Raw genomic sequence first — 27,498 nt, 5'->3', positions numbered from 1 at the left:
TATGGGACCTCTTACATGAAACATTTCACAGACATCTGGAGGGAGAATAAATAGCCAAATATACATAAGCAGAAACTGAAACATGGAAAAGGAAGTAAAATGTTCAGTTTCACTGAACTGATCATTCATACATCTCAGGCAGGAACCCCATCTTGTCAGTCCACGTTTTGTACAACAGGCCACAAGCTACCAGTGTACATAAAAGAGGAGTCAAACTTACAAACAGCCAGGTCTTCACCTGGGCACAATGCCTCATTAATTTTTCCCTGCTGATGTCTTCTCAATGAAGCAAACCCTAAATATGGGAAGCACCTTATACAGAGCATAAGTCACTATTTAGTCAAAGTAGTTTGCAAAATCTTAAAACCTCCATTTCTAAAAAATATGAAATGGATGATAATAGTTTGGTATAAATAAATGTGAAATTGCTTAGTTGCATTGTGGGCAAGGAGTAAAGGGTTTGAAGATGAAAAGGAAATGGCTGAGGGGTCCTGCCACATTGACAGCGGCACACACACAATTTCTAGTCGCATTAGCAAGCCCCCTCCCCCACACCAAGGCCATTACAACCGTCCACTTTCGTACACAGGCCCTCCTTCTCGACTTCTCCTTCACACTCGTCCCCGCCTAAGCTTCTTTCTAGGCCACTCATAATGCCTAACCTTTGCGCCCAGAAATTCTTACAACACCAACCTTCTCAATATTGGTCCGACTTGCTATCACCGCAAGTTTCACTGGGGGCATCAACCTGTGCCCTACCCCTATCTATAGACTCTGGCCTGTAAAATCTTACCACAGCACCTCTCAATACCCACCTCCCCCTCCGGCTCCCCCTGCCCTCAACATATTCTACTCACCCTCCCTTACCCTCATCAAACCCGTTCCCTCGTCCGTCCTATCCACGCCCTGCCAGTCCCTCTTTTCACAATTTCTTCCCAAACAAGTCGCCCGCAGCAATCGCCCTATGTCTATCACGACTTCTCCTGGTGCCCTCCGAGCCCTCCTAACTCTCCCGGTGATTTGGCGCATCCATCTGCCCCAGACTCCCCCGGCCCTTCCCAGCCCACCTGCTCTCCTCCGGCAGGCGCTCCTCGCAGCCGCCGAGCTCCATTCCCGCGCCCTCTGGCCGCATCCGGGGCTGCGACGTCGTCTCCTCTCTGAAGAGAGGTGTCCCTGCCGCTTCGCCCCCCAGGGCTTCCGAAGCTCCCTGGGAACGGAGGAGGCACCCTCGGTGGGTGGGCTCAGGGTGATGCACTACACCCGAGTTGACAGCAGGCGCGGTGATTACTGCCTCAGCTGCTGTTCCTATCCCCGCCACCCCCCACTTCCGGTTCCAAGAACTACAACTCCCAGCAAGTACTTCGAAGACTCGGTCGCTCCCGGCATGCACCACCCTATCCAATCCGAGGACGCGTTCTCGGCGGATGCAGATCCTGGCTGCGTGCTCGGGCCGTGCCCCCAGATGGGGAGCAAAGATGTTAACCGCCAGAGTCCGTGCAGGTGTGAACCTTTGCACACTCCTGTCACGTTTCACCTTGGGGACCGGACTCGATAAGAAGTCTAGACTAGGAAATAACGCTGGTCTTAATCCAAGTAACGTTAACCCCACTTCAGCCTACCCTGGTTTAACACCTGTCGGTGGTGTTTGGGGACCTCAAGCATTTTAATGAAGAGCTCACAAACTGAAGAGCACGGGTTGTTTTGAGATCGGAAAGAAAAAACAGGAGGAAAAGGTTTTAGGGAAAGGTGTTTTTTGTTTTTTTGTTTGTTTGTTTGTTTGTTTGGAGAATTGATGTCAGAGCAGGGTTTTAAAGGATAAGTATGAATTAGCCAGGAAATGAGAAAGTGGAAACAATGGCCCAGGCATAAGGAAGCATGCTGGTTTGGAGAGTGCTGGTTCTGAGTAGTAATAAGAGCTGAGAAGAGGTGGTGATAGAATGGTGTTGGTGAGCAGGCACCCCAGAACATGAAGAGTCATTCCAAGGAGTTTGGATTTTATCCTTAAAACAATTAGGAGCAAGTTAAGGATATGAAAATCAAGAAGTGATTTGACTAAAACTGCTTAGAAAACTAGGTTGTAGGTAAGGGTGGAAGAATGGCTATGAGAGGAGATTGGAAATCCCTATAGAGGCCGAGCAGGTAATGCTGAGTGAAGTGAGCTGGTTGTAGGAGAGTGGCAGAAACTTTCAGAACTGGAAGCCTCATCCAAGAAGGGAAGTTTCACCTTTTCTATAATTGAATATTGTAAAATGGGCATCTGGGCCTGGAGTTGCCAGATACTCTGATTTTGCAATAGAATCTGGAGTCTGAATTTTTAAGTACAGCTTCCAGATTTTTAAATATTGGCAACAATTTTTTTATTGTAAACATTACACGGCGTGGGGGGGGGGAGGGGGGACATGTTTGTAGGCTAAATGTAATGTGGCCTTTGGGTTACTAGTCAGCAAGTCCAGGCCTGAACTAGGGCAGTGGCTAAAGGAAGGAGGTTGGGATTAGAGCAATGGTAAAGTGATAGAATCAGCACTACTCTGTGAGGGAAGGATCTCGGTTAACGCCATGGAAAACTAGTTAAATTTAAGAAACCTTTTTTTGTGAATTAAAAGTGAAATGAAGGAGGTTTTTAATGCAAATTATAATTTCCAACTTCCATTTATATAAAAAATACTTTGTTCAAATTTTCTCCTACTTTCCTACTAAAGGGTTATACTTTTTAAGGAAGAACCAGTGTTAGTCTTTGGGATTTCACTACCTTCTATTTCTATAAATGTATGAACTTCATTTTTTGGCATATAATAAAATCCCAGATTAATGCCACATGATCCTAGCATATTTATTTACATGAAAGCTTTATCAGAAAATTCTAGATCTAAAATTATAAAAGTCTGGGAGAGTTCTGTAGTAAAAATTCTGGGAAATGTTATGTCCAAGTCTGGGTTGACACCTATTTTCTTTAAAGCAATCAGTTAATAAACGTGATAATAACCTACACTAGCCAGGTACTGCCCATCTCATTCCTCTGCTTTCCTTCACCCCATGTGGCCATATCCTGAATCTCTTGTTTATGATTACACAGCTTCCCTTTTTTAAAATTTTATTTGTTATTGAGAGAGAGAGAGTGAGAGAGAGTGTTGAGTTGGGGAGGGGCAGAGAGAGAGGGAGAGAGAGAATCCCAAGCAGGCTCTGCAATGTCAGCGTGGAGCCCAATGCCTGGCTGAAACCCACAAACTGTGAGATCATGAACTGAGTCAAAATCAAGAATTGAACGCTTAACCAACCAAGCCACCCAGGCGCCCCAAGCTTCCCTTTTTATATAGTTTGTATCAATCTATATTCCTAGGATATATTATTTTAAAATTTTTTGTGTTTTAACTTTATAAAAAGGGTATTGAACTGTATTTATTTTGGGGGCCTTACTTTTTTTACTTAATATTACATTGAGAAGATTTAATCGTATTATCATTTGTCACTATAGTTCATGGATTTTGACTGCCATATAATAGTCTATTGTGTGAATACACCAGTTTATTCATGCTGTCTTTCATTGATAGGCATTTGGGTTGTTTCCAGGTTTTTGCTATTGTAACCAGTGCTGCATTCTCTTACACATCTCCTCTTTTATATAAGTAAAGGCTTCTCTTTCATACATACCTAGAAATGGAATTGCTAGGTCCTCAGGTTATTGTCTGCTCTAGCTTTTGTTTTGAGTGGTGGGTTTGTAGGTGCATAGTTTTTAAAATAACTAGTTATGAAATTGTAACTAATTATAGTTATCTCTTTAAATGTTATTTATTTATTATTTTTTAATGTTTTATTTATTTTTGAGAGAGAGAGACAGAATACAAGCAGGGGAGGGGCAGAGAAAGAGGGAGACACAAACTCTGAAGCAAGCTCCAGGCTCTGAGCTGTCAGCACTGAGCCCAACGTGGGGCTCAAACTCACTGACAACAAGATCATGACCTGAGCCAAAGTCAGACGCTTTACCAACTGAGCCGCCCAAGGCGTCCCTATTTATTTTATTTTGAGAGAGAAAGAAAGATCAGGGGAACCGCAGAGAGACAGGGAGGGAGATAAAGAATCCCAAGCAGGGTCCACACTGTCAGCGCAGAGCCCAACACAGGGCCGGAACTCATGAACCATGAGATCATGACCTGAGCTGAAATCAAGAGTCAGACACTTAACCAACTGAGCCACCAGGTGCCCCTAGTAATATTTTAAAAGTCAAAAAACTTGAATAAATTTGATCTTGGTCAATCTGTTTGTTTTCAAAATCTAGGATGCTATTTTATACAAATAGTAAGAGGTCCAAGAATACCACTGGTAGAAAGCCAAATTCACTCAAGAATCAGTTATTCAAATAATGGGTTTTTAAAGCTCATTACATTTACCTATTTGCCAAAACTTTGAAGAAATAGTTTGAAGAAATAGTCTTCTCAAATATATTCAACACATATCAATTATAGTCATGAATATGTGCTTTTTAAAATTATATTCACTAAAATTATTCTTGGCAGCATTTTTTAAATATTCTAATTTTAAAAGCTAAGGAATAGCTTCCACTGGCCAAGTTAAAAACAACTTGAGCATCAAAATGAGTTCTTATATGTATACATAATCTACATTATTTTCAAAGGTAAGCACAGCCCTTACACTCTTCACCCCTTTGCTTTTCAAGAGACAAATTTTGAATGAAGGATGGGTCTGAATTTCTATAGAAATTTACATGCATATATACATAAGTATGCAAATAATAAATAGAAAAAGGGAGAAAGAAAAGAGGAAGGAAAGATGTTTTCCACAGTAGAATGTCAACTAGTGAATGTAGAGGAATGACAAACTTAGAAAATCACTATTTTGGAGCCACCACTGTAATAATTGATTCATGCAAGAATCATGAATGGATGCTAAAGCCATTAGTGAAATTTGTTCTGAAACAGGATATTTATACAGTCTCAAACTATCTCCCCACAGATCATTTACTTATTAGAAATGGGGGGGGAAGGTAACTACAATGGAGAAATCTGGCAGACATGCTTTAATCGAGTGATCAAAGTTAAAATCACCAATAAGACAAAATGATACGTGCCTCCTGATGTTAAATACTTAGAACACATCACTTACACAGCACTCATGACAAAGTGAATAACCTGAATCTAATCACAGGTTAAAAATAAGACAAGCCAAATTGGAAGACAGTCTATACAATAACTGCCTTCAATCTTCAAAAATGTAGTAAATATCATAAAAAAACAAAACAAGAAAAGCTGACAAATTTTATCAGATTAAAGGAGACAAAAGAGAGGCATCTGCGTGGCTCAGTCGGTTAAGTGTCCGACTTCAGCTGAAGTCATGATCTTGTGATTTGTGGGTTTGAGCCCCGAATCAGTCTCAGCACTGACCCCTGACCCCGTGGAACCTGCTTGGGATTTTTGTCTCTGCCCCCTCTCTGCCCCTCCCCAACCTGTGCTGTCTCTCTCTCTCTCTCTATCTCTCTCTCTCTCTCTCAAAATAAATAAATAAACTTAAAATTAATTAAAAAAAATAAAGGAGACAAGAGGCAGGACAAAGAAATGCAACATGTGAACCTGGACTGGATCCTAGGTTGGAAAAAAATATATATTGTTAAAAGGATAATTGGCAAAATTTAAATATAGACTATACATCAGAATAGAATTGCATCAATGTTAAATTTTCTGACTTGATCATTTTAGTATGATTATGTAAAAAAATCCTTAGAGACATATTCTATATCGTGATGTCTGGAATCTACTCTCAGATTGTCTAACAACAAATAATAATAATTATAGCTATCTGTGTGCCTGCATACCAATCTTCCTCCACTTACAATGGGGTTACATCCTGACAAGCCCATCATAAATTGAAAATATCATTAGTTGAAATTGCATTTAATACACTTAACCTACTGAACATCATAGCTTGGCCTGGCCTACCTTAAACATACTCAGAACACTTCCATTATTAGTCTACAGTTGTTCAAAATCATCTACCACAAAACCTATCTAATAATAAAGTGTTGACTATCTCATGTAATGTATTGAATACTGAAGGTGAAAAATGGAATGGCTGTGGGTGTGTGGAATCTTTGTAAATGTATCAATTGTTTACCTTCCTGATCACCTGGCTGATGGGGAGCCTGCTGGTGGCTGCTGCCCAGAGCCATGAGAGAGTGTCTACTGAATATCACTAGCCTGGGAAAAGATCAAAATTCAGAATTCTAAGTTCAGTTTCAACTGAATGCCTATCACTTTCAGACCATCATAAAGCCAAAAAACTCTGTCATACAGATCATCTGTATACAGAAAGCATATGTGGCAAAACTTTAATTATTGGTAAATCTTGGTGAAGGGTATATGGGTATTACACTATTTTTACAACATTTTTCTAGATGTGAAAATAAGCAAGGATTTTTAAGATCCTTTTAAAAAACAGGCAAGGATTTTAGTATGGTTTTGTTTTCTCATGATTGCATCCTTATCAATGTAACCAAAATTTTAGTTTCACATGGAAATTTCTAAAAAAAATTTTTTATGTTTATTTTTTGAGAGAGAGAGAGAGAGACAGTACAAGCAAGGTAGGGGCAGAGAGAGAGGGAGACACAGAATCTGAAGCAGGCTCCAGGCTCTGAGCTGTCAGCATAGAGCCCGATGCAGGGCTTGAACCCATGAACTGTGATATCATGACCTGAGCTGAAGTTGGACGCTTAACTGACTGAGCCACCCAGGCACTCCAATGATTAATTTTTAATTTGTTTTGAATTAATTTCTGTTTTTTCCACAGCTCAGAATTTTTAGAAGTATTTACACAATTTTTTCCAAAACCAATTCATTGATTTTACCACATTTACTGATTTACCAAAATTCTTTTTTTCTTTTCCTTTTCTCTTTTAATAAAGCTTATAGGGGTGCCTGGCTAGCTTAGTCGGTAGAGCATGTGACTCTTGATCTCAGGATCATGAGTTCAAGCCCCACGTTGAGTGCAGAGATTACCTTTAAAGAAAATATTTTGGGGGCACGGTGGCTCAATTAGTTAAGTGTCCAATATTTGATTTCGGCTCAGGTCATGATCTCACAGTTGATGAGATAGAGGCCTGCAAAGGGTCTGCGCTGATATTACAGAACCTGCTTGGGATTCTCTCTCTCTTCCCCCCACCTCAAAATAAGTAAACTTAAAAAATATTTTTTAAAAAAATAAAGCTTATAGTAGTTCATATCAAATGGGATTTTTAAAAGTGTTCTCTACACCCAACATGAGGCTTAAACTCACAACCCTGGGGTCAAGAATCACATGTTCTGCTGACTGAACCAGCCAGGCACCCCTCAAATGGGATGATTTTTAAAGCTTTTGAAGAATGTTGCCAGGTCTTAATTGAATGGTTCTATTCTGTCTTGATAGCAACATTTTCACCCACTTTAAGTATTTAGTATTGGTTCATTTTTTCAATTATATGGGAAAACCCATTGCATACAAATTCAGAAATTGCGAAGTTACAATGAAATTTGTAAAAATCTTAGTTCTGGGCTGAGCCAATTCTTAATATATTAGGAGAATGTTCAATATGTCCCTGTCCCAGCTCTCTGAAAGTCCAGCTGGATAAACCTGAGCCAAGAGAAAGGATCCTCTACGGAGGGAAAGAGAGAGATGAGAGTCCAGCCAAGGCTCTTCATCCCAGAGCAAGGAGGCCAAGGGGCAAAGGGAAAAGAAGCATGGAGAGAATAAAGAATGCCAAAGGCCCCATGATCCTTAACCAACTGAGCCACCCAGGCACCCTGAGAATATATCTTTATAAAGAACACAATCATGAGGGGCGCCTGGGTGGCGCAGTCGGTTAAGCGTCCGACTTCAGCCAGGTCACGATCTCGCGGTGCGTGAGTTCGAGCCCCGCGTCTAGGCTCTGGGCTGATGGCTCGGAGCCTGGAGCCTGTTTCCGATTCTGTGTCTCCCTCTCTCTCTGCCCCTCCCCCGTTCTCTCTGTCCCAAAAATAAATAAAAAACGTTGAAAAAAAAAAAAACACAATCATATAAATAAAGGGAAACTGTGTGACTAATGTAGATTTGTGTAGCTTTAGAAAATTCCACAATTAGTCATTCAGTGAATTGACTATGATCCTTGGTTGACAGGATGCCTACCCTGCCCAGAGAAGACAAAGCCTAATAAGGAGTGAGCTAGAAACCCAACCCCTGAGTCCAAGAAGAATTCCCCTTCAAGTTCCCCTGTCCATCCAGAGCAAGTTGTCGAGTCAGAGAAAACTGATGGGACTTACAGGGGCTTGGAGACCAGTAATGCCTCCAGCTACGCCTGCAAGCCTGCCTGTCATATATCTGCTGTACTGCCCTGCTGCATCACTGTGATGTAACAGTGTCTTGCACATAGTAGGAACTCAAACTCTATTTGAACAAATGAATGAATGAAACTAGAGATTAAGAGCCAGAAGACTAGAACAGCTATAAAAGCTTAGAACAAAGGAAAAGGGCGACACAAAAGAGGAACAGGAAGCTATAGCAGAGTGGCAAAGAAAAAGCTACTGCAGAAGATATAGTGGCAAATGGGGTAGAACGAGAAGAACCGAGTAAAAAAGAGAAGAAAAACTGTACTGTGCATGCAAGTAGCTTAAAAGAATTAGGTATAATGGTAATTATACCTACAGATGATACAAATTATACCCTAAATCCCTTATTAGCCCACTGTAATGTAAATTTTACAAAATTACAAAAATTTGAAAAGCAAGGGTTGATACCAAAATCAGACAGACATTACAAGAAAAGGAAAGTACACTCAATATTACTCATGAAAAGAAAAACAATATCCTTGACATAACATTAGCAATACAAATCCAACAATATATTAAAAGGATAATCCACCATGACCAAGTAGGTTTATCCTAGAAATGCAAGAGTAGTTCAACATTTGAAAAAAAAATAATAAAAAATTAAAAACCCCATTTGGTCATCTCAAAAGATGCAGAAAAAGTATTAAATAAAATTCAACATTCACTCATTAAAACTCTCTGCAAACCAGGAGTAGAAGGAAACTTCTTCAACCTGATTAAGGGCATCTACAAAAAAATCTAACATGGTATTTTATGGCGAAAGGCAATGGTTTCCCTCCGGGATTTGTAAGGAGGCAAAGATGCTCACTCCCACCACTCCTTTTAAATATGGTACTGGCGTCCCCAGCCAGTGTAATAAGATAAGCAAAAGAATAAAAAGCATAGAGGTTGGAAACAATTATGCTGAGGGAAGTAATCCAGATTTTAAAAAGTATATACTGTAGGATCCTACTTATGTAAAATTGTAGAAAGTGCAAATTAATCTATAGTATCAATGGTTGTTCAAGTAATGGTTGGGGAAAGGATTATAAAGGAGCACAGGAAAATTTGTTGGAATGATAGATATATTTATTCTCCTGTGTATGGTGGTGTTTTCACAGGTCTATACACCATACACCTGTATAAACTACACACTTTAAATATGTCTTTTACTGTCTGTCAGTTATACTTCAACAAAGCTGAGAAAAGGGGGGCTTAGAAGAAATATCGAACTAATAAAAATAGTAAGAGGTGAAATACATGAATTATGATCACCTTTGAAGAGAATGTGGATCTCTATGCACATTATAAAAAGAGAGCTGAAACCTGTTGATAGAAAAGTATGATGTTAAGGTTGCCTGATTTAGTCAATAAAAATATAAGACTCCCAGTTAAATTTGAATTTCAGATAAATAATAATTGTTTAATATAAACACATCCTAAATATTGCATGCAACATCATGTAGTAAAACAAAAACAAAAACAAAAAAAACATTGCTATTTATTCATTGTTTACCTGAAACTCAAATTTAATTGACCTTGTATTTTTTCTGGCAATCCTAGACATGGCCTTATCTATGATGTATGACATCAAGCCTCTAAAAAGGGCAGCTGCTTGATTTCGGTGTTTATTCTGACTTACGTGAAGCCGCTGAACTGCTATTCACCAGACAATGGCTGTATGTTCAGTGTCCAGCACAGTACTGTATTTATTTACAGTTGGTGCTCAGAAAATATTTTTTGTTCTGCAAACTGTATGAAGATACGGACTGAACCCATCTTACTTATCATTTTACCCTTAGAGCCTATTACAATACCTGGTGTTCAATGAATATATGATTAAATGAATAACTACCTCTCATGCCCCAGAAAATACAGGGTCAACCTTTTAACTCCAGCCCTTGTAGCTGGCTGATTGTCTTCTCAGACAAGCCCCAGTTCTGATTTCTTATCTTGTCTCTCACTTCACTTTTGCTGGATGTGTCTCAGGTTGCTGTTTTGTTTTCTACTATTTTGTGTGTGACTGACCTATCATTTTACAATGCCTCTTGTTTTTCCCTTTGGAATCTGGGTGATTGCTCTGAGATTCTGAGACCCTCAGCCTTTGGGGAAATCTCAAAGTCTGACACACAACAGCTAGGATTGCTTAATGAAATATTGGGGCATGTTCCTTTTAAAGTTAAGGAAATTTGGAGTAGAGCTTCAGTTTTGGGGGGAAGATAAGGATAAAAGTGAATCTTTATATATATTATATATATTATGTATATAACAATATGTATTATATATATTATGTATATAACAATATATACATTATATATTATGTATATAAAAATATATATTGTATACATTATATATATTATGTATATGACAATATATATTATATATATAATATATATATTGGTGGTGGGTAGGATTTTATACATTTGGGATTTTTATTATCTGTCCTATTAATACCTGAAGTACAGAATGCATCCAAACTCTAAATACATTGTTTCCTTCATAAAATTAAAAACCTAATGTTCTTCCCTGTAGTTTACTCTCACAAATAACCAGAGATTATAGAAGTTATTTCTAGGGGAAGAATGATAGTGTGGAGAAAAATGTTTTCATGCTTAGATTTTAGAACCCTAAGAAATCCAAAAATAATTAAGTATAATGTATGTATTTAGTATAACTAATTCTTGTTTTGCAGATGAGTATGAGACCCAGACAGTCTCCCAAGCTCACACAGTGAATGAAGTGAATGAAAAAGGTACCACTCAATAAAATCTAGGTCTCCCTCATACTTTTATCTCTATAACCCATTTTCCCTAGTTCTTAGCAGTCAGGAGAGGGGTGGTAGCTGCTGGGTGGAATAGTAACAAAATCAAGCACATTGTGCTAAGAGCATATATACTACTCTCCTTGACATGACAAATATTGTTCTTGAGTTTTTAGTGCAAACCTTCCTTTACCATTAAAGTTTCTTGTACTGCTTTATAGATGTGTCCTGGGTTGATTCACTCTTCTTATATGGTTATATTTTTGTCATGGGGGGAAAAATTAAGTGCAGGGTACTGTGGTTTTGAGATGCTTTACGTCACGGGTTTATTTCTATGCAAATAAAATTTTAGGAAGTAGACAGGAGAAAAGTGAAGGAGATTTCTAAATGGAGGAATACATGTCCTTTTTTTTTTTCCTTAGATGCAAATATCTTAGATAGTTTTAAGCTGTTATGAGGGTAATATAACCTAAATGCTTCCATACAAGCACAGTTGCTTTGGAGGAGAAAGAGGTAAGAAGAGAGAAAATATCATGTTTTGTAAATAGGAAAAAAAGTTATTATGTAGAAATTCATAAAATATTATGAAGTTTTCCTACAAGGATGATTAGAAAGAAAAACGAATCCCATCAATTCCCAACACAATTAGAGAAAAATGCAGCCAAACAAGCAGAGGTACTTACCCCTCTCCCAAGGGAAGATGAAGTGTTATTAAGGTAGCTAGTACCGTGCAAAATGTTTTAACAGTGCCGGTTGAGAAGTGGTACAGATACGGGAAACGTTAGCATTTGCTTTTATTGGTAAGGTGACGCAAGAATTGTCACTGCATCTTTTCTTCTGCGTGCAGACGAGGCGACTCCGCATGTTGCAGGTGGAGGAGCTGGCCTGGGAGAGGGGAGCTGGGTCGCAGTTCTGCAATCTAAGCTGGATGGGGTCTACCCTGCCTCTGAGGCTGCATTGCAGTGGGGTGTGAAAGGTTCGTATGTACCAAAGCTTAGGGAGCCTTTCTGTAGCAGGAAGGAGTGGAGGAACACAATCTCATTTAAGGCATGCGACTCTGACGCGCTGAGGGTCCAGTATTCTCCAATTTGGGCGGAAAGGGAAATAGCGAAAACAGCGGCCCTTGCAAGCGCCCAGAGCAGGGGTGCAATGTTTCCTCCGGTCCATCAAGGGCCGCTAGGATCATGTCCCCGCGTGTAGCCGCTCTCGCCGGCCTCTCGTCTCTGTAGCCTCTCCCCCCCGCAACCCGCCCCCCTCCCGCAGCCGCGGGTGGGAGAGCGAAGGCGCGGCCAGCACGCGTGCGCGTTCCCTCGGTGCAGCTAGTCTGCGTGCGTGAGTGGGAGGTGGCAGGCCTCAGTTTCTGGCCTTCTCCGCTGACTGTTCCAGCGCGACGTCCCCAACCATGAACCGGTTTGGTACCCGGTTAGTGGGAGCCACGGCGACCCCGCCGCCTGCGGCGGCGAAAGCCCGCAGCAATGAAAACCTTGACAAAATTGATATGTCTTTGGGTAAGGAGCGAGTTGGACCGAGTTGGAGTGGGGGGAGGGTGTGGGTGGAACCAAGTAGCGCGGTTTGTGGGGGAAGGGGCCGTTGGCCGCAGTTGTCGGTCGAGTTTTTTTGCGGGTGGGCGGAACCAACTGAGGGCCCGTGGGGACAAGGGGAGCGCCAGCCGCTGCCGCGGTCGGGCCGGAGGGACCCGGGCGTCCCCTCGGCGGGGCCGTGTCTGTGCAGGGACAGTGGGGGCGGATGGCGCTGCGGGCCGGGAGGTGGAGGGTCGAGGGGCGCTACCACTCTTGGGCGACCCCGGCTCTTTGTGAGGAAAACTCCTCGGGGTTCCCCTCGAGCGTGTTCGCTGTGGGCGTTATCAGGCGAGCGAGGGGAAAGGTCCGACCAAGCCGTCCCTCCTGAAGAAAGCCCTTTGAGAGCCCGGCTGGGTCTGCGTTCGGTTAGAGTCGCTGGTTCCGGAGGAGGGCTTGTTGGGCATTTTGTGTGGCCAGGCCTACGCCTGGCGCGGTGCGAGAAACGCAGAGACGCCCCCGGGAGTTGGCCATTTCTGACGGGCGCCAGACCTCGGGGCCACATCGGGGGCGCGGACCCGAGAGCGTTTTTCAGAAAATACCGTCAGACAGGGGCTTCCTCAGATGGTGTTTTACTAGGAGGTGCCTAGAAAGGAGCGCTCCTTAATCAGGCTTAAAGTTTGCTAATTAGGAAAAAAGCAAAAACTGACGGAGACTGACACGGATTAACGGGAAGCCGGGAGAAGCAATGGGGTCTAGCCCACGAGTGGGGTGGTTTGGTGAGGATTATGGAAAAAGGAGGAGGGTTGGGGATTCAGTTGAAAATTCAGACCTAACACAGGTGAGGCATTAGTCTCTGGATTAGCTGGCCTGAAAATTATTCTCTTTTTGTCAAAATTCAAGTTATGGTTATTAGATAGAGTTAGTTCTGCCAGTGCTTTCGGTGGCTTGCAGGTTTTCGGATAAGTGTTTGAAAAGTACCTGAGAGGCAGATGCAGAGGTGTAACTTTCCCAAGGAAGGTATTTTTCTTTTGCTGTGGTTCATCTGCACAGTTTTTGTTTGTTTGTTTGTTTTTTGTCAAAACTCAAGACCTCTTGGATTTCTGTGATTAGTGCACGTCAGAATCTAATATGTGAATTAAGTAAATCATCAGAAATAATAGGTTTGGCCTCAAGTCTTGTCTTGTTTATAGTAATGAGCTCTAAAGAAATGAGAAACCTTTTCAGCTAAGGCCAAGAAGAATATAATAACAAGTAGTATTGAGCGCTTACTACCTTGCAGGCACTGAACGAAACATTTTATGTGTGTTAACTCAGTTTAGCCTCCTAGTAACTCTGAGGTATGTGCTCCTAATAGTAAAGAGCATTGAATCCAGAACCACACTGTCTCAATTCAGATCCTCTGCCACTTACTAGCCCATGTGGTCACAGGGAACTTGTTTCTCGGTGTTTCATCTGTAAAAAGATGATGATAATGACCGTGCTTATCTCCCTCAGAGGGTTGCTATGTTAAATGATTTAATAGGCATATGTAAACTGCTTAGAACAGTACCTGGTACACAGTAAGCACTATATTTACATATAAACACGATATAAGCCATCGTTGTTATTCCCATTTTACAAAACCTGAGCCATAGGAAAATAACTTGTCCCAAATCATACAAGTAAAAAAAACAAAAACCCTGTAGATGTTGCAGGAAATGTTAAACATGTATTTTCATAACCAATTCATTTCTCAAGTTTTCTAGGTTCTTTTTTTAACACATTTTGTTTGGTGGTTAGGATGTTCAAGTGAAGAAAACAGGGATAATTTTCTTTGAGGTAGAAATGAAGTGCTGTGGATAGCTAAAATAGACCTTGGTTTCTTTTCTCTCCCAAGAATATATAGCATTTTTTCCTTTTTTTTTTTTTTTTAAGTTGAGAAGTTTACAGAAATGGGAGGAAGAGATGATACCTGCTTTTTTAAGTGTATTTTTTTAGTAGTCTCTACACCTGACATGGGGTTGAACTTATGACCCTGAGATCAAGAGTTGCATGCTCTTCTGAGCCAGCCAGGCACCCTGAGAAATTGAGAGAAATAAAATACCTATTTTAGACAGTCATGCTTTGTGAATATTCCATTTTATCAGGTCTGTAGAGGTTTAGAATACGATTTTTGTTTGTTTTAAATGGTGGCTGTATGAATTATATGAATATTTATATATATCTACCAAGGTTACCAATAGGTGGCCTCACTCTGGCTCAGTTTCTTAATTTTAAAATAGGTATTATAATACTTCATAGAATTCTTGTGAGAATTAAATGAATACATGTGCAATGTTAGGTACTCTTATTATTACCATATATATCCTCCTATTATCATGTATATATATGTTATTACTGTGTATGGCCCATGTATATGCCCCTATTATTACCATATATATATAATATATATACGTATTATATATATACATACATTATATGTTATATACATACACGTATATTATATATATACATGGACAACATATGTATACATACATACACATATATATATATTCATGGAAGAAACTTTTTCATAAAAGTAGCTCATTGTAATGAATTTTTGTTTTGATACATACTCTGTCTACCTGAGTAGGAAAAAGCGATTTTCTTCTTTTAAATTGGAAGAATCCATAATAGATCATTTAACTTGAGGATTTAGATAATAAAGCATTTAAATATAAAACAATTTTATATTTGTATGCTTTGCTGCTTTTAAATCTTTTTTTATTTTTTATCTTTTTTTATTTTAAGTAGGCTCCATGCCCAATTTATGGCTCATGACTATGAGATCAAGAGTTGCATGCTCTACTGACTAAGCCAGTCAGGTGCCCCTGCTACTTTTAATTTTTAGTTATGTTTATACTCTAAAATGCCGTATTTCAAAAATAACCTTGTTAGTCAAAATTATACTCTGCCTCTTTTTTTTTAATTGTTCCCAGCAAATTCAGTTTTTTGTGTGTACTTTCATGGCTCTGAGATTTCAGACTTCTGGTGAAGAATAAGTAGCACTTGTTAAAGGAAAGTAGTGTTTTGAAAGTGTTCAAAAATATTCCCTGTCTCTTGAGAATTTAACATGTTCATGTATCTGATTTCATGAAGCCTTTTTATTTTAAAATAAGTGTTTTTGAGTGTCTTTAACTTGGATGAATTTATGTATATTGAAGGACTGATCTCAAGAAGATAAACTACTTTGGGGAGATTCGAATTATTTTAATGAATATTTGTGATGAAGTTTTAAAGATTACTGCTGGGTTAGGTAATGTAGTAATATATAAGAAAGGATCCCTATAATATATAATTGTTTCTTTTACTTTAGAAAAGACTATATTCATATAGTTGTTAGGTTTGTGTTTAGAGCAGCTTGGAAAAAATAATAGAAGTTAGTTAGTTTTGTGAAATTTTATGAAGTTGTTGACCAGGTCTATTTGCTTTATCAATTATCAAACGTAATATTGGAGCTGGGACTGTGGAGAAAGTATTTGGATATTTTTAAATTTTTTATTAAAAGTTACACCTGACACGGGGCTTGAACTTATGACCATGAGATCAAGAGTCACATGCTCTTCTGAGCCAGCCAGGCACCCTGAAAAATTGAGAGAAATAAGATTTTATTAATATTTGTTAAATATTTATTAATATTTATTTAGTTATTTGGGTATTTGAGTATTTTTGGCTTCTAGTAACTTTGTTTTAACATTTGTAAATAGAAATCTAGAGTATAGTTTCCTGACCTTCATTCACATTGTTGTGCTGTGGTTTTAGAGCAATGTTATGTTTGTGAATTACTTTGGTAGGAGAGTTTGAAAGCGAGGCTTTGAAGGATCAGGTAGAAAGAAAAACAAGATAACCCTGAATTATTTTGCTAGAAGAGTGGAGAACCCATAGTACTTTCTTTTTGTGCTATACCTTAATCATGTAGTTTTTTGATTTCATATTTGCTGTTTACTTGTCTGTTTCCATTAATTTTAAAATTTTGTTTTAATGTTTATTTATTTTTGAGAGAGAGGCAGAATGTGAGTCCAGGAGGGGCAGAGAGAGAAAGAGGGAGACACAGAATCCAAAACAGGTTCCAGGCTCTGTTTGAGCTGTTAGCACAGACTCCACGAGGGGCTTGAACCCACAAGCCGTGAGATCATGACCTCAGCAAAAGTCAGATACTTAACTGAGTGAACCACTAGGTGCCCCAAGATGGTCATCTTTAAAAACCGGAGACTTGGGGGAATCTGGGTGGCTTAGTTGGTTAAGCATCTAACTCTTGATTTTGGCTGAGTCACGATCTCATCATTTGTGGGTTTGAGCCCTGCGTTGGGCTCTGTGCTGACAGCATGGAGCCTACTTGGGATTCTCTCTCTACCTCCCTCTTTGCCCCTCCCCTGCTTGTGCTCTCTCTTTCTCAAAATAAATAAACATTTTTTTAAAAAGCTTAAAAACTGGAGACTTCTGTGATTGTGGAAAGTAAATAAGAGTAATTTTTGTAAACAGATTTTTGCTTATTTATGTGTCAGATAAATACTAGGGATAATGGACATCTTTATTAATTGGTATATCTGCTTTGGGGATTGATTTGAACTTTTCCTACCAAACCTTTCTTTAGTATTCCAAGTATATTGGCTGATTTTTTTTTTTCTTACTATTATCCTCTTAGGAAAGTGCTTTCAAAGTAGCAAAGAAGTTGGGAAATCTATCAACTAGAAATTGAGACTGAGTGGGATGCCTGGGTGGCTCAGTCAGTTGGGCATCCGACTTCGGCTTGGGTTATGATCTCGCGGTTCGTGGGTTCGAACCCCACCTCAGGCTCTGTGCTGACAGCTTGGAGCCTGGAGCCTGTTTCGGATTCTGTGTCTCCGTCTCTCTGCCCCTCCCCGGCTCACACTCTGTGTCTCTCTCTCTCAAAAATAAATAAACTTAAAAAAAAAAAGAAAATGAGACTGAGTGATTGAGTCATTAAGTTAAAATGAAAATAATTACATTTCCTATATCACAGATGATATCATCAAATTGAATCGAAAGGAGGGAAAAAAGCAGAATTTTCCAAGACTAAATAGAAGACTCCAGCAAAGTAGTGCCCGACAATTCAGGATGAGAGTACGATGGGGAATCCAACAGAATTCTGGTAAGTTTTACAAGTAAGCTTCAATAAAGATCTGTTATTTGTGGGTTCATAGTATATTATTTTTAATACATACTTAAAACATGGAGGAAATATGTTAGTACCCTTTGTGATTACTTTCAGATTTTTGTTTAATATTGAAATCTCGTAAACATGTTAAGTTGCCTTAAGTAGGTGATAACCCTGTTTCTTAACAGTATTATGGGATTTTTAAAGTAACCCCAATGTATAAATAGTATAAATTATATTTAGGGCTACAGTATTGTAAAGGATCTTACATATCATGAGGCCCTCCTCAGGTGTTTCTTTAATAGTTTATCTGGTGAATAGTTACATAACTCCAGCATCCATGTCTTCAGTGAAAGCATACCACCTCAAAAGACAACTCCATTATTGGAGATAGCTCTATTTACTACAAAGTTCTTTTAATTTGAATTGAATCATGCCTACCTATTAACTCTATGGAGTTATAGGCAACAAACTCCCTTTTCTATATGAGAACTTTTTAAGTGTGTGGAGACTTCTGTTCTACATGGAAAATATTTCCAGAGTGTTTGCATTATCATCTAGGACTTTTAGGATTTGTTAAATCCTCCAGAGGTAACACTCGGAATAGAGTGCCTTAGATATGACCTAATGATCTTGGAACTCTACGTATATAGCTAATTTTGACACTTTGGAAGCTTATTTATTTATAACCATCTTGTTCCAAAATGAATTTAAGGCAATAACTGAACCCTACTAACTGTATATGACTAATTTATTTTTTGCAGTTATATCAGTGTTTTAGAATAAACTTTTGTTCAAATTAAAAAAAAAAAACTCTAGATCTTTTTTTTACACATGTAAAAAATGTTTCATAAACTAGCTCCAAGTTGAGTTTTATCCTGTGTGTTAAAAAAACATAAAAAATCATTATCAGTGGGTTTAACATGATTGTATTTAGTTCTATATCTAACAGTTAATATGCCATCATACCCTCAAAATATGTTTGTAACTGAGGTTAGACCCTACAAAAAATTTTATTCTTCTCTAATTTTTTAATTAGAGAATTAAATTTTTAAAAGATTTAAAAATCTAAATTTTTAAATATAAACAAGTAAATTTTGTGACATAATCTAGTTGTAGCAAATATTCAGCACACCATATTATATATGATTTGCTTTAAAATAACTTCAAAGCAAATCATAGAAGCCAGAAATACATTTGTTTACACTAGCCATATGTTAAATATGTGATAAATTTCTTGAACTGACCAGGTTCTCAGGATATTTAAAGATGCGATCTTTTACTTCAAGGATAAGATAGGAAACATGGAGTTGAGAAATGTCATAAGAGAAATTCCAACAGTACTATAGGACTTCAGACAGATTTTGTGCTAAGAAAATCAGTGGTGGTTTAATGGATAAGGTGAAATAGGATCTAGTCCATGAAGGATCAGAAAAGCTTTCCTTTTATGGGGGTTATGATCCGGGCCTTAAGATAAATGATATCTAGGGGTAGCTTATGATCTTATAAGATTGAACTTGTGCTTGTTCTCCAATTACATGTGACAGATCCTAAAATAGAACAGCTGTTGCTGTCACTGAATGTGCAGAGAGATAGGAGATTGTCTCAAATTCTGATTGGTTAGAAGTTCAGATTTCCACATTGTAATGTCACTGAGGATGTTAGCTTGAGGTAAGAGAACACTTAAGACAGAGAGCCCTTGGCAGGCTCTCAAATTATTTTTATTTTTTAAAATACCAGGTAACTTTGTATTTAAAAAAATTTTTTTTTAATGTTTTATTTGTTTTTGAGAGAGAGAGAGAGGGACAATGTGAATGGGGGAGGGGCAGAGAGAGAGAGAGAGAGAGGGAGACACAGAATCTGAAGCAGTTTCCAGGCTCTGAGCTTTCAGCACAGAGCCCGACGCGGGGCTCGAACCCATGAACCACAGGATAATGACCTGAGCTGAAATTGAGACGCTTAACCAACTGAGCCATTCAGGCACCCCTCAAATAATTTTTACTTATTATTTTTTAATATTTTATTTTTTGAAGTAATCTCTGCAGCCAACTGTGGGGCTCAAACTTAGAACCCTAGATCAAGAGTCACATGCTATACCACTGAGCCAGTGAGGTGCCCCTCTCAATAAATCATTTTTGATGGTTGAACAAATAAGTGAATAAAATCTTCCTAAATCTTTGCCCAAAATATAGTCACTCATTAAATATTTGTATAAACAACCTAAATATTCTTCAGTGGGGCAATACCATATAGTGACAGTTCTCAAAGTATTGTCCAGGGATCCTGGGGAATCTCCAAGACTCAAGGCATCCATAAGGTCAAAACTATTTTTATAATGATACTAAGACATTAATTGTATTTTCACTCTTATTCGCATGAATATATAGTGGAGTTTTCCAGAGTCTACATGATGTGTGATAATTAAATTGAATGTGGTAGCAGATATGAAAATCTAGCTATCTTCTATTAAGGCAGACACCAAAGAGATTTGCAAAAATATAAAACAATGCTACCCTTCCTTTTAAATATTTTTGTGGTTTTTTTTTTAGAAAATGATTGTTATTTTTCATTAAAAATGTTATTTGCCCTGCATTAGGTTTATTGTTGTTTTAATGAAATAACAAAGTTTTTAAATATTTAGTTTTCATTTCTAAAGTGTGATAATATCCATAAACATAAGCCCACAGAAACAAAAATTCTAGAGCTCTCAATAATTAAGGGTATAAAGAGGTCCTGAGACAAAAAATTTGAGAATGCTGTTTCTTTTAGAGGTAGAAGAGACAGGAAAATATTTGTATACTGCTTTGGAAAGGAGCCAGTAATGCATTCACTCTGATTCGACATTTCCCAAAAAAAACCCTCAAATCTTTGTGTAAGATTTTTATAACCTCTCAAATCAGACTCCAGAAATTACTGAGGCAAGTCAGTAAGTGTGTGAAAGAAATTCGTGAAGGGATTGAGCAGAGGATTCAAAGATGAAAATTCCTGTCTCTAGTTTTAATTGTTCTCAACCTTGGTCACACCTGTGGAGCATTATAAACTAGAACAATGCTCTGGTTGCACTCCATTTCTACTGAAGCAGAATCTGCAGAAGGAGGGCCTGGGGATTTTTTTTTTTTTAAGCTCCATACGTGATTCTGATACATGACTAGGGTTAAACAACTGCTCTAGTACAGCTGAAAATGTGAAGGGACCTTCATAGAGGTAGTAGTTGCAATACTGAGAATGAAGGTACTCTGGAAAGACAGGAGAACTTTTAGAAGGGCTGGAATGGATGAGAACTAAGAAAAGGTGGGGCACCTGGCTGGCTCAGTTCATAGAGCATGCGACTCTTGATCTTGGGGTCATAAGGTCAAGCCCCATGTTGGGTGTAGAGCTTGTTTAAAAAAAGAAAAAAGGTAAGAAAAGACTTATTGTATTAGATGAGGCCTTTAGTACCTCTTTATAATGCCTTTTAGAATACAAGTCACTTACAGAAGGTAAGGAGAGAATTGGGGCTGTATGTATAGGTCTTTCTTAACTTTATGAAACACAACAATGAAAAGGTGAAAAATAGAACCATTGCTAAAGTTGAGGTACAGCTGGTGAAGTTTGTTCAAAGGTATAAAGAGAGGGAGGGGTTAATGGATGATAAAGTTTGCTAGATGGTAGAGGAGAAGCCAGTCATAGAAATAAAAGTGGAAAGGATAATGAGTATGGGAACAGTGACTATAGCACTCAGAAATAGAAAGCACCCAGGAATAGAATTCTATCTTGTACTTTTCTCCTTTTAATCAGTTTTATTCTTGTTAAAGAGACTTTTCTCATGCATCTTTCTCATCGAAGCTTAAAACTTTGGTATAAAAATGGATTCCTCCTCTCTTTAATCTTTCTTTTTGCTCTGCTAATTCATTCATTCTTTTGGAATACTTTCAAATTTCTTTGTTCCACTCCCAATCCTTTATCATGTCTTGAGTACTACAGTAGCATCTGAATGGTCAGATGGAATGGTCTCCCTGCCTTCCTTCTTCCCTCTTCCATTTAGTTTAAGATAATTTTGGGGTGGGTCAGTCAATTAAGCGTCTTGACTTCAGCTTGGGTCGTGATCTCATGGTTTGTGGGTTTGAGCCCCACATTGGGCTCTGTGCTGACAGCTCAGAGCCTGGAGCCTGATTCAGATTGTGTCTCCCCTCTCTCTGCCCCTCTGTTGCTCGTGCTCTCTCTCTCTCAAAAATAAACAAACATTAAAAAAAAAGGGGGGGGTTGTGGGAGAGGGGGTGGGCTAAATGGGTAAGGGGCATTAAGGAATCTACTCCTAAAATCATTGTTGCCCTATATGCTAACTAACTTGGATGTAAATTAAAAAATAAAGAAAAAAGAAAAAAGACCATATGGTTTAAAAAAAAAAAAAAGATACTGCTTCTAGACTAATGTAACCCGGTCATGAATTCTGTGACTTCTCATTCCTTGCCAAGTATATTCTTTATCTCCATGTGAAGCATTCTGATTTGAGCCCACCACATCCATTTACTTCTTATTCTTACTCTAAAAATTTTTAGGGTTTATTTATTTATTTAGACAGCAGGGCTCAAACCCAGGAACCATGAGATCATGACCTGAGCTGAAACCAAGAGTCCGATGTTTAACCAGCTGAGCCACCCAGGTGCCCCTCTTATCCTTATTCTAAACTATATCTCTGTATGCTATGGTTATCCATATCTTTGTACTTTTAACTTTCTGTCTATCTTCCTATTCAAATTTTGTCCATTTTATAATGCCTAGCTAAGAGCCCACTTTTTTGGTAATAGTTGCTTTTCTTCTCTTTGGAAATGTGTCCTAGATTATATTTTGCTTTTTATTCTTTAGTTTTTGCAGTTTGGAAAATGTTCAGTTTTGGAGCTATGCAAACTGGCACTTAGAGCAGTAACTGTGCCATTTTCTGTGACATCTGGGTAGTCACTGTTCTTCACCTCACTTCACTCACCTGCAAAATTAAGATGTTAGCGTCAATCTCATCAAGTTCTCGTTTAAAGTACTCGGCCCAATGCATTAGCAGAGTTAACAGTATCTGTTTCATTATTTAATACAAATAAAAATAGTAGTTGTAGATTTAATTAGACAAGTTTCGTCAATATGCTTAATCTTTATTTGGTTGCAATTCTAGAAGGAAATAATACATATAACAACAGTAATTTGATTTTCAGGGGGTGTCTAGCTGGCTCAGTCAGAAGAGCATGCAGCTCCTGGTCTCGGGGTTGTGAATTCGAGCTCCACGTTGGGTGTAGAGATTACTTAAATAAAACTAAAAACAAAACAAAACAATTTTATTTCAAAATTTTAAAAGTTGTGTTTTTTCCTCATTATAAAAGTAATAGCATCTGCACTTTGGGGTTGAGGCAGAGAACCCAAAAAAGGAACAAATCTGGAAGAACTCCCTGTCACACTGAGTTGCCATGCTGGTGGAAATCACTAGGAAGCCATCTGTGAGTGTGATGCGACTTAAATTCAGTGGAGGATGAGTTGGGCCTAGGAGTAGATCTAGATAGATTCCTAGAACCCAAAATTTAAGGCATCGCTCACACTTAGATTTTGTGCCTTTGGTTCTTCTCTTGCTTCACTGTAGTCTCAGCTTACAGGGGAGGGATAAATGAGTACCACTGGATGTTCCGTGCAACAGAATGAGTCTTTAGGTATACACTGGAATCTGGAAGTAAAAATAAAAATTCTTTCTTTAAAGACAGTCCAGTGCCCTCTACTTACAAAGCTTAACATTATGCCAGTTGGTAAGAGAAATGTTCCTATAACAGAAGTAAGGCAGTAAAGAGTGAAATGGGGGTAATAAATTGGTAAATGCTTCAACCATTATAACAAGCTTTCCCAATTGTCTTGTTGAACTCTGTTCTCAAAATAGGTACACCACACAAAAGCATTCTGGAATTAGATACGTTTGGGAATACATACACTGTTATACCCAACTTAGAGATTCATCACACATGTTAGTCCTAAGAAATCCTTTAGTAAAGAAAACTATTTTAGCTTTTAGTTTGGACATGAAACTTTTCTGTTAGAAGACCTGTTACTATATTGTAGATGTGTAGTATTATACAGGATACAATTCTGAAGACACTTCCCCCAAAATCAGAGTTAAAATAAAAATGCCCAGTATCACAGTTGTCACTTAGCATGGGTCTCTGAAATTTCTGGCTATTGCATTAAGAAATAGAAGAATTTGAGGTATAATTATTGGAAAAAAGAAGACAGTATCATTTGTAGATAATAATGGTTGTTGCTTAGTAATCCCAAGAAATAATTTGAAAGCCTGTAGAACTAAAAAGTAAGTTCAGTGGGATGACTGATTAAAAGTTATTAATTAAAACTCAATAGCATTCTGTCACCCCAAGAATGACAGTATGAAAATTATTATTAGAAAAGGGATCTTTTTTGTGATTGACCAAAAAAAAAAGTAAAAATACCTAGTAATAACCTTAATAAGAAATATACAAGACTTATGTGAGGAAAAGATTAAAGCTTTACTGAGCCAGTTTAGTCACAAAAGAAGTGGAAAGACATACTACATTCATGAATATTGTAAACATGTTAATTATTGAAAAATTAATTATAAATTTAACGTAATTCTTCTTGCAAAGCATCAAAGGATATTAGAACTTGACTCCAGAAAACTGACTTAGGAGCATGACAGTTCATGAATGGAAGAATAGTGATAGCCAAAAACACATAGAAAAGGTCCATTCTCACTAGTAAACTACCAAATAAGACGATTTTTTTTTTCAAATACTAAGTGATAAAGATTAAAAAGAATATTCAGTGTTATCAACGATAGGGAAAAAGTGGCACCCTTATGTTCCTGGGAATATGAATAAATAGTCATTCTAGAGGGGATTTTTAAAAATATGAATCAGAATCCTTAACTTGCTTTACCATTTGATACAGCATATCAGGAGTGCCTGGGTGGCTCAGTTGGTTAAATATCTGACTCTTGATCTCAGCTCAGGTCTTGATCTCAGGGTCATGAGTTTAAGCCCTGTGTTGGGCTTCACACTGGGCGTGGAGCCTACTTTAAAAATTGGGGTGCCTGCATGGCTCTTGATTTTGGCTCAGGTTATTATCTTGTGATTTGTGAGTTTGAGCCCTGTATTAGGCTCTGTGCTGATGGCACGGAGCCTGCCTGGGATTCCCTTTTGTCTCTCTGCCCCTCCCCTGCTCTCGCACATGTGCACATGCTCTCTCTCAAAATAAACATTAAAAAATAAAAATAAATAAAAAATGGAAAAATTAACAAATGCTCTTATAATGTTGTTAGTTCATATTACTGATAACTTGGCAGCTCTGTAAAATTAGAGGTAAATTTATATATAACTAATAAAGTACAGGTTTTTTTAACTGTCCAGTAGAAAAAATAACCCTGAAAAATCATGCTTTTTTGCCCCTGTAGAAAGACAGTAACCAGTTTTGTCTAATATAGCTGTCTTATTTAAGCATTCTTTTTTTCCTCCACTGAATATAAAATCTAGCTTTTCCAAATTTCCTTTTGAATGGATTTGTTTCCCTGCTGTGCTCTTATTAATGAGTTAAATAAAAGTTTGTTGCATCTTTATCCCCCCGGAAAATATTATCTATAATGTTATTGTAACATTTATAGTAGTTTAACATTAGAAATAAGTGAAGTGAGGGACGCCTGGATGGCTTAGTTGATTAAGTGTCTGACTTTGGCTTAGGTCATGATCTCGAGGTCTGTGAGTTTGAGTTCCATGTCGGGCTCTGTGGTGACAGCTCAGAGCCTGGAGCCTGCTTTGGATTCTGTGTCTCCCTCTCTCTCTGCCTCTCCCCCACTCACGCTCTGTCTCTCTCTCCTTCAAAAATAAATAAACATTAAAAAAAATTCTTTTTTTAAAGTGAAGTTCTGAGGTTGGTTGGATCAAGTATGGCACATTAAAAAATGATACAGTGAGGGCATCTGGCTGGCTCAGTGGGTAGAACATGTGACTTTTGACGAGTTCAAGCCCCACATTGGGCATGGAGCCTTCTTTAAAAAAAAAAAAAAAGAAACAATAATACAATGAAAGAATCTAAAAGACATGGGATAATATTCACAATACAGTGTTAATGCCTACTACAAAATAGTACATAGACTAGGAAATGTGGTTGCCAGGAAGATTGACTCAGTGTATCTTCTAGGCACTTGGTACTACAAAATTGTGAATTACCTCTGCGAAAGTCTTTTGAATTGTTTAAAAATAGTTGAAATTAAAAATGTTAACTTTTTAAATGTGTAGGAGTAAAAGACAAGAAAGACATACAATGTTAGTGGTTATCCCAGGGTGATGAGATAATGGGTAACTTTTAGTTTCATTTGTACTTATATGTTTCTAAGATTTCTGTGGCAAGCATGTTTATTCATAATTGGAAAATATTTAAATAGATAAGATACACAATGGAAAGGCAAAGGCAAGTTGTATCATGCCACAGAGATTAAAACATGTTTATTGGAGCTCAATTGGGACTTCAGCAAAAGTAGTTTAAATACAGTAGGAATGAAAAAATAAGCCAGATTGCAAGATAGTAAGTAAATCAGATATCAGATAGTGATCCATTCAAGATCAGTGTCCCTCAATAGAAATAAAATGTGAGCCACATGTGAATAATATATTTTATTAAATCCGATATATCCAAAATACCATTGCAGTATATAATTAATATAAGGTTATTAATGAAGTATTGTACTCTCTGTTATATCTTAATTCAGACTAGTCATATTTCGGGTACTCCATAACCACATGTTGTTAGTGGACACCACATTGCACAGGGAAAGTTGTTTATTGATAAAGTAATGCAAGAGAGAGGATAGCTATAGGGAAAACATGAGAATCCTGTAGTCCCTTTGCAGTCCATTATAGCAATAGAACTCTTTGTGGAGCAGTTTATTGTCCTTTAAAAATGAAATATTTTATGTAATATATGTAAATATGTGAAAATAACACAATATTATATAATAGTAATATAGGAAATATTACATAAGTAATACTAAAAAATAAAATCCGCTCTGCTAAGAAATAGAATACCCTATGACCTGTGTGCCCATCAGTTGCATTCTTAGATTGATATTTTTTTGTCTTTTTTTAAAACCTCCTATAGGTTTTGGCAAGAATAGTCTGAGCCGGAGAGGAAGAGTAATGCCTGGAAAGAGACGTCCTTATGGAGTTATCACAGGCCTTGCAGCTAGGAAAGCAACTGGAATTCGAAAAGGAATTAGTCCTATGAATCGACCACCTCTAAGTGACAAGGTAGGATGCTGGTTTAATCATGCATCAGATACTCTTCCTTTAGTTGTACTAATATTTCTGTGAATGAGTACAATATTCTCATTGAGGGAGCATTTTATGTGAATATTTTGATTTTTTTTTTTTTTTATGTAGTGCTTTGGGTCTTCTATAAAAAGTAAAGGAAAAGTACTGTCATTCATGAAGAATACCTAAATTTCCACATTCTTAAATAAAATTTATGTAAAGTTTTTTAATAGGTTCTTGATTTTCTTTGCCTCTGTGTGTTTGTGTATGTACAATATTGACAAACTATTGAGGTATAATTTTATACAATAAAATTCATCTTTTTAAGTGTACAATTCAGTGAATTTTAGAAAATTTACAGAGTTGTACAATCATCACAACAGTCTAATCTTAAAACAGTTCTATCACTCTAAAAAGAAATCTCTTGTCCATTCATAGCCCTACCTTGTCATCTACCTCAGGCAACCACTAA

At 37.9% G+C, this 27,498-nt stretch overlaps 2 protein-coding genes across 12 annotated transcripts in view; one reads left to right on the top strand and one right to left on the bottom strand.

The window, feature by feature from the left end:
• Positions 1 to 12,207, bottom strand: part of RUBCN (rubicon autophagy regulator) — a 68,952-nt gene extending 56,745 nt beyond the window's left edge. For 9 of the 10 annotated variants that reach the window (XM_015081546.3, XM_015081550.3, XM_015081548.3 and 6 more), the window contains exon 1: positions 1,068 to 1,340. In XM_015081546.3, coding sequence (XP_014937032.3) covers positions 1,068 to 1,132 — 65 coding nt within the window. In that variant the 5' untranslated portion in view covers positions 1,133 to 1,340. Of the gene's footprint in view, positions 1 to 1,067; positions 1,341 to 11,768 lie in introns of those variants that run through there. The other variant, XM_053220981.1, reaches the window with a different exon arrangement.
• Positions 12,208 to 12,323: 116 nt separating this feature from the next.
• The window catches only part of FYTTD1 (forty-two-three domain containing 1), a 29,979-nt gene continuing 14,804 nt past the window's right edge, over positions 12,324 to 27,498 (top strand). Inside the window, exons 1-3 of one of the 2 annotated variants that reach the window (XM_027061090.2) lie at positions 12,324 to 12,593; positions 17,608 to 17,736; positions 26,875 to 27,023. In XM_027061090.2, coding sequence (XP_026916891.1) covers positions 12,488 to 12,593; positions 17,608 to 17,736; positions 26,875 to 27,023 — 384 coding nt within the window. In that variant the 5' untranslated portion in view covers positions 12,324 to 12,487. Of the gene's footprint in view, positions 12,594 to 13,472; positions 13,623 to 17,607; positions 17,737 to 26,874; positions 27,024 to 27,498 lie in introns of those variants that run through there. The other variant, XM_015081554.3, reaches the window with a different exon arrangement.

Source organism: Acinonyx jubatus, chromosome C2, assembly GCF_027475565.1.
Source record: "Acinonyx jubatus isolate Ajub_Pintada_27869175 chromosome C2, VMU_Ajub_asm_v1.0, whole genome shotgun sequence".
Lineage (NCBI taxonomy): Eukaryota > Metazoa > Chordata > Mammalia > Carnivora > Felidae > Acinonyx > Acinonyx jubatus.
The sequence above is the reverse complement of the archived record's forward strand: the minus strand, read 5'-3'. Positions and strand labels throughout refer to the sequence as shown.